Source organism: Anneissia japonica, unplaced genomic scaffold (genome assembly GCF_011630105.1).
Source record: "Anneissia japonica isolate Jap-2015-1 unplaced genomic scaffold, ASM1163010v1 scaffold288055_len86381_cov192, whole genome shotgun sequence".
NCBI classification, from domain to species: Eukaryota; Metazoa; Echinodermata; class Crinoidea; order Comatulida; family Comatulidae; genus Anneissia; species Anneissia japonica.
Window position 1 is genome coordinate 12330 of NW_022734393.1, and position 14413 is coordinate 26742.

General features: G+C 34.1%; 1 protein-coding gene across 1 annotated transcript in view; it reads right to left on the reverse strand.

Moving 5' to 3' along the window:
• Positions 1-10114: 10114 nt before the first annotated feature.
• LOC117116398 (E3 ubiquitin-protein ligase UBR3-like) overlaps positions 10115-14413 on the reverse strand; it is a 31236-nt gene continuing 26937 nt past the window's right edge. Inside the window, exons 6-7 of the mRNA XM_033260432.1 lie at positions 14168-14307; positions 10115-10983 (exon numbers count right to left, since the gene is read on the reverse strand). Coding sequence (XP_033116323.1) covers positions 10869-10983; positions 14168-14307 — 255 coding nt within the window. The 3' untranslated portion in view covers positions 10115-10868. The remainder of the gene's footprint in view (positions 10984-14167; positions 14308-14413) is intronic.

Genomic DNA, 14413 nt, shown 5'->3' on the forward strand with positions numbered 1-14413 from the left:
TGGTTTTTTTTTTTGTTCTTGTTTTCAAAATGTCTATCTACTTTTAAATTTTGATTTTTAATTGTGTATAGAAGATGAATGTGCATGTTTTTTTGTACGCAAGCTTGTCTTTGAGTCGGGTTTACTCACTATAATCTAAAAAAAAAAATAATCTGCTATCAAAAAACTCCAAATATTAAGTTAGTTCTGGTTATATCTGCAAAAGCCTGGGAAGATTTTTAATTTTAGTAGACTCAAAATAGAGGTGGTTTGAGGCTGTACTCTACAGAATATAGCACTATTACGGTAGCTACTTGCCACCTGCTAATTTTCCCCACTGATTTTTTTCTACCTGGAGAGTTATTCCCGGCCCAGGCTATTCCCCCCACCCACCCCATTGTTCGATGCATTGTTCCTCTTAGTTTTCCTATTGATTATTTTTCCATCAGGTTATTTTCATTATACTTTATAAGAGAGAACATATTTTTTTTTTTTGTGTTTTCCCTATATTAATTAATTATTGTCTAATCATTGTAAGGGTACACTAAAAAGTATGCCGATGATACAAAAGCGTTATTCAATCAATTGACTGATTGACTATTGATGCATTCGCAATACCGTATTGATGAAGCCTAAATACACATTGTAGAAACGTTTTGAAAGTTTAAATCCGGTTTTACATAAGAAATACAGGAAAGAAAACAGGATGTCTTTATAACATGCTTCCTCTTTTGGAATTTCGATATCACAACTTTTTCCTAGTCGTTCTATATACCCATATTTCATCCACAAAAAAACACTTCTACAGTACTTCGGAGGTCAATGCCCATTAGTGATTCTCTTCTACGATGCGCCTACTACTGAAAGGACCACTGATTAATCGCAGATAAGAAAGTATAATACGGTACATACTCCAAGTATTGAAATACACGCCATCGTGTTGGGATTCAATATTTCGACATTAATTATGTCATCATACGCCTACTTTTAATCCAAATTGTATGTTACGCTTGATGGTATGCCTATATCATTAAATATATTTCATTTAATTAATGTTATTTAATTTGTTTATCAGAAAATTAGGTTAATCTATGTTTTATAAAGTATGCGTATTATACATATAGGCTTAGCCCAACTAGCATTCAATTAAACACATTAGAAACACTGTTTTGGCTCGACGTCGTAATAATTATGTACGAAAGTGTATTCTTCAGGTCTATCAGTTCATCGATCTATGGAAGAAGGAATCCAACTACTCAATAATGTTGGAATATAGAATACATGCCAAGTTGGAGATAGCTAGAGGCTTGAGATTTAACAGGAAATAACTCAACTGACGTGAGTCAAGGGCCCGTCCAAGGGCCCCGAAAAATTTTGGGCTTAGATGCTCTCTGGGCACTCTGAATATCTCTAGTGCTGAAATTAAACCTTAAAAAACCTTAATGAGTAGCTATAACAGGAACAATAGAATAATCTCACTACAATAATTATAATAATAATAATAATAATTAATAATAATAATTTTAATATTGGTTGCCTTTTTGCCCTTTAAACCTGTTTCATTTTGCTGTTATTGTGATGTGGGTCTATTTGTTGAAAAATGTTTAAATGTTGATTGTTTAGATTTTTCTGCTTGAACCCTTTACTTTATTAAAATTCAACCCATTTTGAGTGATGAATAAAGAATGATTTGATTTTATTTGAATCGGAAACTTCGAGATCCCCACGCTTTAGCGCGCACAGAGGCTACCACCAGTTTAACCAACTGAGCTAAGCTGCTCTGCTACCTGGTTATAAATCTATAAGGTACCATTCCAATATTTAATAATAGGCTCTATTACAGTAACACTATTAAAATTCAGAGACGGACAAAAAATTACTTTCGCCATAATATATTGTACAGCAAGCCTACGACTTCTGGATCACTTTTTCTTCAGGTCATCTAATAGGCTTGAAAATATCAATATAAAGACGTTTGAGTAACAAAATTCATTAATTGTTTTTAATAAAGTGTTACTTTAATACCAAAAAATATGTTGCTCTAAAACATAAGGCCAATCTGAATAAAATGACCCGATCGTCCTTTAAGGTCCAATTGATGATCTTGCAGGCGTTTATCATCCGAATATCTGAATTATTAGTAGACCTTTAATGTATACATTATTTTAATCGATTTCAACATGCTGTGTATAATATTTGATAATAGGCCTACTATGATGGATAACCATTTATTTTATTCTTTATTTACTGACATGTTTAAAGTCGGAGGCGGACTTTAAGGTGGGTAGTTATGCAGCCGTCCGGGGCTCATACATTTAAAAAAAAATTAAAAGAAAATATTTTGTCAAAAGCGGTTGTATTATTAGATTGCTCGGTAGTAGTAAGTAGGAGCCCATCGCCTTTCAGGGACTCATTTGGACATGGAGGAAGTAAGCGTTTCCCTAGAAAGCACACAGGCATTACATAACTGGTCAAACCTCCATAGTGGGGCATCCAGGGGCATCGTTTAAAGAACCCTTTCTAATAAATCTGCCAAATATTGTGTTTGTGGGATTTTGGTCTATTTGGTTTTTTCGGAAATTATAGAAAATGTTACGTATTGTTAAGGCGTTGTAGGAGAGTGCTGAGTATCAGTGTTACTGTAAGTAAAAGTATCTAACCCTCTCCAGGGCCTACGCAAATGGGTCCTGTTTATTTTAATATGATACCATATGCCATAATTGGACTTTATGGGACAATACATTAAACACTACACCGTTTCCGATATAAACTGCAATACATTATTCAGCATCGGAAGAGCTTTCCAACGATACCAAACACGACTACTTTTTGGTGAGTTTATATACTTATTCTTATTTTATACACATTTTAAGTATATTTTGCGGATATTTTAAAACAAATAAACACCTACGGTATTTTTTTAATTATGTTCCATTCCGGCATGAGTGACAGTAGTTTTTATATGTCTGATTTGTTGCCTGTATATCATATCTGTAGCTTATTTAGTTCCAATTATATGCATATTTTAGATAAATTTGGCGGCCATTTTGAAAAATGGCCGCCAGTTGTATACCAGGTGAAGAATCAAGTGTCAACAGGGCTTAGGGTGACCAGGACGGATTAATTAGGATATCTGGCTATATTGACTGCTTCTAACATTCCACTCCCCCTAACTTGATTTCTAGGCCTCTTTTTTTATTTTTTTCCTAGTCTACAAACATTGTGATAAGCCCCAATCGAAATACATGAAATGGGCCTAAAGTTTTATGACATAAATTTGATCGTAACTTCGCGCCACATTTTTCATGATTGCGACGTCGACTTTGCAAAAAAGCCAAAATCGAGTCGGTCATTTCTATTGGCTAATCATGACGTAATATCATTTACCGTACCTTTAGCATTCGGAAGTTCCGATACGGTACCGTATCTCTAGCCACGGCGTTTACATAATGAAAATTTCAACGTCTCTGAAGTAAATGAACATAAGCCATGTCAATTTGAGTGTTTATGGTCTAATACATTGCCTATGTTGAAAATGGTAAAACTAATAAGCTTGTTGTCGGAGCAGTGTACAGTATTATCCTCCGTCTGCACGTTCTGCTGATGATCTAATTGAGCATATTTTAAACACTGTTGATGACATTCGTATAACAAACCCTGGTGTGCCTTTGATTCTCTTAGGAGATTTTAATGACTTGGATGTTGGGTTTGAAGATCAATTGGGCCCGTGATGATTCACATCTTGATAAAGTTTTCATGAACCATCCTCAATTGTATAAAAAACATAAACAACTCGCCCCCCCCCCCCAGGGCGAAGCGATCACAAGTGTATCATCATTGATCCTTGCAACCAATTACCTCCAACTAAATATAAGCATATTCAAGTACGTTAGACCATGCAGGGAGTCATCAGTAAGGCTCTTTGGGTCATGGATAACTACTTTTGATTGGAATAGTACCCTTAAACCTAAATCAAGTCAAGATAAACTGAACAGGTTTGGAGGTTTTAAAGTCAGACTCTGGAGGAAAAAAATGTTTTGATATGTTGTAGAACTGATTTTTCCAAGACAGAAAAAAGTTGTTTGAAGAAAAACTGGGGAACGGTGAACGAGCTACGGATTTTTGAATATTTAAAAACTGGGGGAAAAAGGGGCGTAACCACCCATTTTTACACTTTTTCCCCCAGTTTTTAAATATTCAAAAATCTGTATCTCATTCACCGTTGCTCAGTTTTTCTTCAAACAACTTTTTTTCTGTCTTAGAAAAATCAGTTCTACAACATATATCAAACATTTTGTTTGCCAATCGTCCTTGGTTAACACAAAAAGTTCGTCGACAAATAGACATTAGACATGACATTTATAACCATGGTACCAACGCAGAATGGAGAAAAATACGTAATTCTGTGCAGAGATGTATTTCATCAGCTAAAAAATCATTCTATGAAAACTCAATGCAAGGATTAAAAAATAATAACCCCTCAACATGGCACCAGAGTGTGCGTAAGTTATGTAACCTTAAAAATCGACCCACGCTTAAATTTCCTTAAAATCAAGAGGCCGCAAATAACATCAACGATCATTTTGTTTCTGATTGTCGTCAGTTACCACCAGTTGATAAAAACGTTCTACCTGCAAACTTACCTTCTCAATATCCGCCACCGCAAATTTTCCCTGGACAAGTCCTACGTTTAATCAATAAACTTCAATCAAAAAAGTCTAGCCATCCGGATGACTTACCGATCAAGCTTGTTAAGGAGTTTGCCATCGAGTTCCGCTTGCCAATATTTTGAACTGCTGTTTGGAGGAGGGAGTCTTCCCCGATTTGTGGAAGTTGACAACTGTCATCCCTATTCCAAAGATCGTTAATGTGACATCATTTCAGGACCTCCGACCGATTCACTCACCCCATTTTTTGCTAAAATTTTTGAGTCTTTCCTTACTGATTGGGTGACTTTTGACATTCAGAAACATAGACCCTAAACACTTTGGGTGCCGTAAGGGCTCCTCCACAAGTCATTATCTTGTTGATATGTTACATTCTGTCATTAGTGACATTGAACATGGTCGTGCCTTTGTGGATATCTGTGCCGTTGACAAAATTCAATTCCTCTCTCCCCATATGCTGATATTACCTGTGGTATTCCACAGGGAACCAAACTAGGCCCGATTTTATTCCTGCTACTTGAATTTGATATATCTATGGAAAGTTGCAGATGGTGGAAGTATGTAGATGACCTTACTCTTGCTGACACGACTATGCGTGGAAATGCTTCTAAACTCCAGTCTTGCCTAGATAATCTTACTCAGTGGTGTCATAATAACTATATGGTTCCTAAGCCTTCTAAATGCCACATAATGAGAATTAATTTTATGAAAACTGATATCCCGCCCCTTATTTTTACCTTAACGGCACTAAACTAAATGTTGTTCCATGTATGAAATTGTATAAGAGACAGAGGGTGACCAGGACGGATTATATACAGGAGGACCTAAAATGGGACATAAACGTCAGTGACCTAGTTAAGCAAGCATCCAAGAGGTTGTATACCTTGTATATACTTAGAAGGGCCAATTTTGCTATTGATGACTTGATTTTCGTTTATGTGTGCTGTATCCGCCCCATCCTAGAATTTTCCTGCCCTGTGTGGCATGGAAGTTTGTCTAAAGCTCAAGTTAAAAGTATTGAAAGGGTGCAGAAAAGAGTGCTGCGCATTATTTTAGGCCCCGTTTTTTCAACGTACGAGGCTGCACTTGAGTGCACAAACCTCACCACTCTCTATGTTAGGAGAGAAGCCGTTATCCTCAATTTTGGGAAGAAGATTTTGGAATCTGACACCTATAGGTATATCCTTCCCAATTACCGTATTGTTACAAGAGAGGTTAGAATTTCCCCAAATAACCGCCCCCCAACCCCCCCCCCCCCCCCCCTTGATATCCCTTTTGGCAGGACTAACCATTTTAGAAATTCTCCAGTTGTTACTATTTGTAAAATTCTAAATAAGTATAGGTAAACACATTGCTAATTAAGTATAATTTCAGTGCAGTACTTGATCTTAATCTCGTGTATGTGTTTTTTGGTGGTTGTGTTTTTTTTGTTTGTTTTTGTGATGCTGACGTTTTTGCTTGTTTTGTGGTTTGTATAATTTAAGTTCCTTTGCTGGTGTCTTGTGTTAGGTGTTAGGTTATACCTAATACATTTATTTTACTTAATACAATGTTAAATACTGTTATGTTATTTTTACTATACTTTGTAATAGTTTAGTCTGTATTACCATATTGTAGAGTGCATGTACAAAGTTCGTTCTAAAGTGCCCTCATAAATTTTGTTGTCCAAATCACCTGTTGGCTAATATTCCTAAGGGACTGTTGAATCTGAGTTGTGTGATGATGTCATCTACAACTTCATCTTTAAGGAGATGATGTCATTCCCAAATTCATCTCAAAGTTAGTAAATTCATCTTAAAGTTATGTGGTGATGTCATAATAATCTCCCCCATATATCCTGTTCATAAATGTATAAAATGGGGTACAATCCTATCATTTAGTCAGTCCAAAAGTTCTAAAGTTATCATTAACTTTATTACACGTCTGCTGTTTATCTATAGACCTTGCCGGTCTCGGACACCAGTCTTTGATCCAACTTACTTAGCCGTGGGCTCAGCTAATTCTGTAAGTTTTCGAGCATCTTAAAGTATTTAATTGTGTTTTACCACCATCATATTGTTCTCTTTTAATAATAATGTATCTATGTTTTTATTAATAAATGTACATATTGTATATAATACTAAGCTATTGTGTTTCCTATTCTCTGTTTGTGCTTTGCATGTAACACTTGTATCTGCATTTTTTCTTTTGTGTGTTTTTTGTGTGTGTAAATGTTTCCTTTCCTTTTTTTCTTTTTCTTGTTGTCTGGGGATTTTTTTTTATGTCAATTTGTAAATTTTGCTAATTTTGATGATTGTGTATATATATATATATCTTATTTTAAATTAAATTTTTAAGTAAATGGATTGTAATATTTGTTAATTTTGATGACCTTGTATATATACATTTTTAAAATAATTTACTCTATAGTTTAATTGGATTGTGAATTTGATAAATTTCTTTTTTTTTTGTATTGTTGCTACCTGTTTTGGTGTTATATTTTTATACAGAGAATAAATAAATAAAAAATATAAAAAGTTATTACTAACACTTTGAAACATGCATGTATCTCAGTTCATTTATTGCACAAGATACAAAAGACAAAACAAACTTCATGAATAATTCTACCTACAATTAATAAAACCAACCATTTCCATACACTCTAAAATATCTAATAAAATTACACTTTTAAGTAAAAGTGCAAATGCCACTATTTTTTAAGAACTGATGTTTAATTAGAAATTATAAATAAAACTTCTGACTATACAAATTGTAATCACATCTTACTTTATATAAGAATCAAATACCTTGTTTTGCAAACTTATTTTTTGAAAGATTGTCAGAGGTTGAAAAAAAATTAAAAATAAAATTTTGTCTTCTTATTTATCGGTAGTTTTGCTAAAAAAATTCAGACAGTAGAAAATGAAAATAAAATGTTAACGCTGTGGCTAGCTATATGGTACCGTATCTTAACTTCTGTTTGCTAAAGGTATGGTAATCGCTTGCTGTCAGAGCTGTGAGCTTGCTTTCCTTCCGAGTTGTTATAAGCGAGATATATAAGACAACGTTGAACTCACAAAGCACAAAACAAGTTCATAATTGAGCAACTAGCTAAAAATGAATAAAGTAAATAAAATTAAAAGTACCATGACTATAGAACAATTAATGGCAATCCATGAAGTAAACCAAGAGTAGTTAACTTACTAGTGACTGTTAGTTTGTTAGTCAAGATACATTATACCTTTACTGTACAACAGTCTAGACTGTACAATAACAATGACGTGTAAATTAACTTTCGTATGAGAAAGAGGATGGTAATTAAGTTTCCCTTTTCCTGATACACCACTCTGTGTAAACATGTTATATCGTCACTGCGGACTTATAAAATCCGCATACGCTATAAAACTAAAAGAAAATGCATACTTTTGGAGTCCGTACTGAGCCCAAAAAATCCGCAATGAAAATATAACATGTTTGTATCTGAATGAAATTTGGGGTGGTCTCGGGGTTCGGTCTCATATTAGAAACCTCTACATAGCCACCACAGTCTTCAAGTGGTCCCCAAGCAGCATAATTGGACTCGAGGGTAACCAAACCTGAAACCTCTAAATGAAGACCAAGATAAAGGTGGTCTCCAAAAGACAACATGGGACAACCATTATTTATTTCAAAGAACTGTTGTTTGCTTTTGAATTTTAAAACACATTGAAATAACAAATCTGAACAGCATACTGTAAAGTAAACATAACATTTAAAACTTTATTTGACAAAAGTTAGGTTTAGGTATAAAGGTGTCCATCCTTTACATAAAGAAAGATGTTCTTTTGTGTTACTTGACCTTTCCTTATATTCCCAATATTCAATAAGCAATTCTCCAGTGAGTTTGAAAGTTGCCCATGGCCATGATATTGGGGGATTAAAACTCTGTAGCTAGACTTGCTGATCGTAGGGGAGGGGTGGGGAGACCAAGTACTGAAAGGGCCACACCCAGCTCAGTACTGCCATTGTTGGAGCTGAATTTGAATGGCCCTGCCCCCTCCCCTTTTGACTAGGGGTCTGGGTATCCACTTTTCACATCAAAGCGCATACCAACAGGGAACACTCAGATGACACTTCTTACAAATCTTTGGATCATACCATTATTTCAGGTGTTACATCTTGACCAGATTTCCCCAATGTTTTCCCCCAATAATTGTTTTTGTTATTATATAATATGAAAAAGCCAGTGGCCTAAAACTAAAAATTTCATTTTAAAAATTAGCTTTTTCAAAGATAATACACTTAAGAAACCTATAATGAATTTAAGAAAATACATGTTATAATTTTGACGTTCAATTTTTTCAAATTAAAGAGTATTGTTAAAAATACTGGAATCTGTTTTATTTTAAAAAGTGGTCTTAAATTAGAGGTCATTTTGTTACTTGGTGGTTTCAGTCTCGAATTAGAGGGGTCTCATAATTAGAAGGTAAGCTCTGTGTTAAAAGTTAGGTGGTTGGTATTTTGAAAAAGTGGTCTCAAATTAGAGGGGTCTCAGAATTCAAGGGCAGACTGTGTAGTGTAATATTTGACCTCTGCCTGTATACTACATTCTCCATTAGTTATGTAAGTAATAATTATAGTGTTATAAATAACAATATTTTGCGTACTTTTAGTTACAAATTAGTTTAGTATCTTTTTGTTTTGTAAGGTTAGTTGTATTCTGGGTGCACAATCACTAATATGATATGGGTGGCATTGATTCAAAAGTGAACACAATAAAATGTCAAATCAAAATGTAATATACACCATCGTGTTGGGATTCAATAGTTCGACATTTATTATGGTGTGTTTTTTCTTTTGTTTTTTGAGCAGGAAGCTGTTAAAGAAAAACTCTCTACTTGGAGTTGTACTTTCACATCGAATTAAATCAAATGTTATCAGGGAAAAAACACTGTTATTTAATACAGTTTTGGCTATTGTACGGTATAGTTGTTACAAAATATACAGTAATGTTTCTTTAAGTGACTAAGGTACTAACATTAACAATCACTAATAAAATAACTTGATTATGGAACATGTGACAGGAAATTACCTTTAATTGGTCCGTAGTTGTGGTATTTTAAAATTTTATACTGTATTTGTTTTGGGAAACAAGACACAATGACTCAGCAGGCCTTCCAGGTCTACATAAAACTTCCTCTGCATTCAGTGAGCGTTTTCACAAGTCATCATGGACGATGTCGTCACGCTTGTGGCAGCATTTTATTGGATGATGCAATTTACCATACCTTTAGCAAAGATAAGATACGGCCACGGCGGAATTTTAATGGTGAATGTAAACAGTGTAGTAATGGGATGATTAATGCTTTAAATTTACATAAAAATTTAAATATACATATCTTATTTTTGAAGATTTCAAAGCAGCGGAGGGCATAATAAAAATTTTATAAAACTTTTAATTTTTTCTGAAATTTCCTTTTTTTTTTGTACGCTAATTGGCCTAAAAAAAAATTTTTATTTTTATTTGAAATCATCATTATTGACGGGCAGCAGGGTTGCTAAACAAGGTATAAAAAAAGTCTTGCCTGAACATACCAGAGTTATCCACTTGTAATCCTGGTTGAAGGCAATAGGAATACAGGGCCAATTGTCTAAGGAAATTTTAAAACTCAAACCTCACAGGTGAGAGCCCAAACCACCCTTACAAGAAATGACAAGGAAAATGAACCAGTCTAACCTTATCAATCAGTCAATTAATATTTCATTCACAGTAACTGTGTCATAATCATTAAAGTTTTATGACCATTTCAGATTAAAAGTGTAAAGTTGGTTTGGAATTATTATGGTAGCTTCCATTGGGATCTTAATACACCAAAATAATAATAAAAATTATAATACAGATCATCTTAACTACTGCATAACACCAACTTCCTACAATTATTCTGTACAGCGATTTTTATACTTTTGTTTGTGTCTACAATGATGTAAATGGCAGTGGCTCTAGACTAGATACTGTAAATAATTCATCAATAATAATGGAAATGGTGATAAGGAGTGTGCTCCAGGCCTAGAAGACATCGAAGATGAGATTATCACTTCATACTACATCAAGAAAGGTGAGACTAGCAGGCTCCAGGCATAGACGGTATCGCCAGTGGTGGTGAGAGTTGCAGGTTGTGACTGAGAAGTCATCACTGATGGTGGTGGAGAGAGTTGCAGGTTCTAGACCGATATAAAGGCATTCAGCAATAAGAGTAACAGGCTCTAGAATGCATTTAACATCACTAAATTCTTGCATGTGTGATCCAAGCTGTGATTACGCCAAAGATTATTTAGGAATGAGTAGCGTGCTTCATTTAATACTAAGGGCTTTCCTCTCCTGTAAAAAATATATTTTTAAAAAAAAGAAATTTAACCAGTGTGAATTAGGCGAGACTTTTTTATTCCTTGTTTCGCATACTTATTTTTTAAAAAATCATCTCAGGAGGGCGGAATGAAAATATAAATAAAATTTTGTTTTCTTATTTAGCAAATAGTTTTGCCAAAAACATCCAGATGGAGGTGAAAATAAAAATAAAATTTTATTGGTGAATGTAAAATAGGACAGTTAAACACTTCAAATTCAAATAATTAGGAAGAAATATTTCAATCCAGCAGACTGGGTGTAATAAAAATAACAATTTTTTTCAGAAATTTCCACTTTGTCGTGTAATTGGCCAAAAATATAATTTATTTTTATCGAAATCATCAGTATTTGCAGTCGGCGGGTTCGCTAAATAAGGTATGAAAAAAGTCTTGCCTTACTTGAAATAAATGAAATGTTAATTGAATTTTGATTTACTGTCAAAACATGTAACATTTCATAAACCTTTAATAATAATAGTAATAATAATAAAAGAACTACTTTAAAATGAACTAATACACCAATATTCACCACACAAATGTTCAGTGGTGCTAAGCTCCTGCTTTGCCTATCACATATTATAGACTATTTATTATATTGAGTGATGTTTGTTTGTGTGAGGGCCAGGTGTGTGGGGAAGCATGCCCCACCCCCCAAAATACTTGCACCTACCAGTGGCCCTTCCCCCAAATAATTATGCTTAAGTAATTAAAAATCACCTCAAATCCCCTTATTTTTTAGCTAGCTCTCCCTCACCTAATCATCGAGGGCCCCCCACTTCACCTTTGCACCACCCATCATTTCATTTCAACACTGCTAGATACGCCACTGGTGAGGGCCCAAATGATCAGCTCTGCTGGAGGAGTCACCCTTTTGAAATACGGTTTGAAATAAATGAACGATGACAATTATAAATGTGAGGCTATTTTTAGGTTTCAAAATAATAACAACAAAAGAATACCAATTTTCCATATTTGTTTGGACAGCTTCATGACTCAGGACTGTCAGAGTTATGGAATCTGTTTTGGTCAAGCGAAGACATTGCTTTATTTATTATGTTGGGTGGGGACTGTACTGAGATCATACCTATGATTTCCAGAAATTTAGCAATTATAGCACACATAATATTTGATGAATTCTGTAAAACTTATTTAAAAAGGGCATGGGCATTAAGGCTACAAATTAAGTGTAATCCTGTAGACTGATTAACTATATTTACTCATTTTAAAAAAATCATACTTTTACTCATATTTATAGTATCTTTTATTACATTATTATTGCATATTACTAATATATTTATTGTTATTACTGCAATTGGATTATTGTTTTTTTATATACCTTGTAAACTTTGTTTAGTAATTTAGTACTATATGTTTTATGTATTGCATATCTGCAGCTCATCATCTTGATATATGTGGTTTATTTATGTTGATAAACTATCTGGTGTGGTTCATTTCATTTAAGTATTTCCTACTGTTAATTTGCCTTTTTATTTTATAAGTAAAGGAGGCATATATATGTACTGTATGTGTGTATGCATATGTGTCTATGTATATGTATGTGTGTATGTATATATGTATGTATTATGTGTGTGTATGTGGATGTATATGTACGTGCATGCACCATACACACATATACCTCCTTGGTTATGTTAATTCTTGTCCTGAGAATGGCTACCCTGTATTTACAAATTGCGTTCTACTTGTAAGTCTGAACAGCAGGGAGAGTGTTCCTATTCTCCCTAATCATTCCATTTTTGTTGATTTTGTTGGTTTTAATGATTTTGATTGTTATAGTTTTATTATGGAGGCACCATTGATGTGATGTGTGCCGCTGTTAAGAAAGCGTTTTTCCAAATAAATATTATTATTATGATAATCCTATCCAAAGTCTAGAAAAACCTCTTTATGCTGGCATCACAATTATTGACACAAAAAATAGATAAAATATTATATTTCATCATTTCAAGGGTAGCAAAACTTCATAATAAGAATATCCACCACCAACCTGTACCTTGAATGACATCATTGCCTTCCTGTTATCATTTACAATAATATCATTATTAATTTGTGTTAGCCAACAGAACCAAAATGTTAAATTTAAATTTTTTTTTTAATTTAAAGGAGCCCAAAAAATAAAAACGTAAAGGTTGAGAGAGCAGCTTAGCTCAGTTGACTAATCTGGTGGTAGCCACTGTGTGTGTGCTGAACCGTGAAGATCTCTAGGTCCCCGGTTCAATTCCCATTGCTGCCTCTCCTTGTGTTTTAACTGGAGGGCTGAAATACAAGTTAAATAGCGCACTGTCTTTTGGATGAGACGTTTAAGCCGTTGGTCCCGTGTGCATTATGGCGCATGTGCACATTAAAGAACGCAGTGGGGGTTTGTCTCCCGGTGTACAGCCCAATCGCCACCAGAAGGACCCCACTGGAAATAAGTCTTCTTCTAGACTTTCGTGGGCTATCCTTGGTGTTTACACCGAATAAATCCAATCCAATCCAATCCATTTCAAGTTTTAATTAACAATTGTACCTTAACCATTGCAGTTACCATTCTACTAAACAACAGTTGCGGTGCCCCCCTCCCCACTCTAGATTTCAGATGCTTGCGCCGCCACTATTAAACAAATAATCATGGGGCGACTGCTTTCATTTCATCTAATTTCATTTATTTCGTCCAATTTTTAAAACATTATACAACAAAAAAAAAAACAAAAAAAAAAACCCCCTTGACAGAGACAGGATAAAATGAAATCAAACTTAATTGCTGTACAAATTTTCTCTGCTGCCAAGGGGACACTAAACAAAGAATAATTAATAAATATATAAATATATCCAAAGGTTATACTTTACAATAAATGGCAAATTAGAATATTATATATAGAATTACAGAATTATAAAAAGTTAAAATAGCAACTTTAACAACCGCCCAATCTCACTGAAGTTTAAAAATTAAGATTGAATAAACTTTTTAAGATTGGCAATGGACCCTAAAATTAGGCATTAGGACTATATTTTAAAACATCCTGACCAGCTGACCGACATTTATTTTCAAATATCACTCTGCTTGGAAAAGAATTAAAAAATGTATGCAATTGATGCAATTACAAATGTACAATAAAAATAAAAATATAGTAATGTAAAAATATAATAGTATTTCTTACCGGAGTCCACTATCTTCTTCACCATAGTGATCCAGGTATATGGATGACCACATACAGGAACGTTCGCCACGAAATATATAAATGTTTGACGAATCAATAGATAGGTAGATGGCTGTGCCAGATCCACATTGTTGAGCATGCTATGAAAGGAATGAAAATATGAGCCACAATGTGAAGAAAATATGAGCAGCAATGTCAATTTTAATTTCAGGACTTGGACCAAGGCTCTAGTAGTCGGCCCATTGG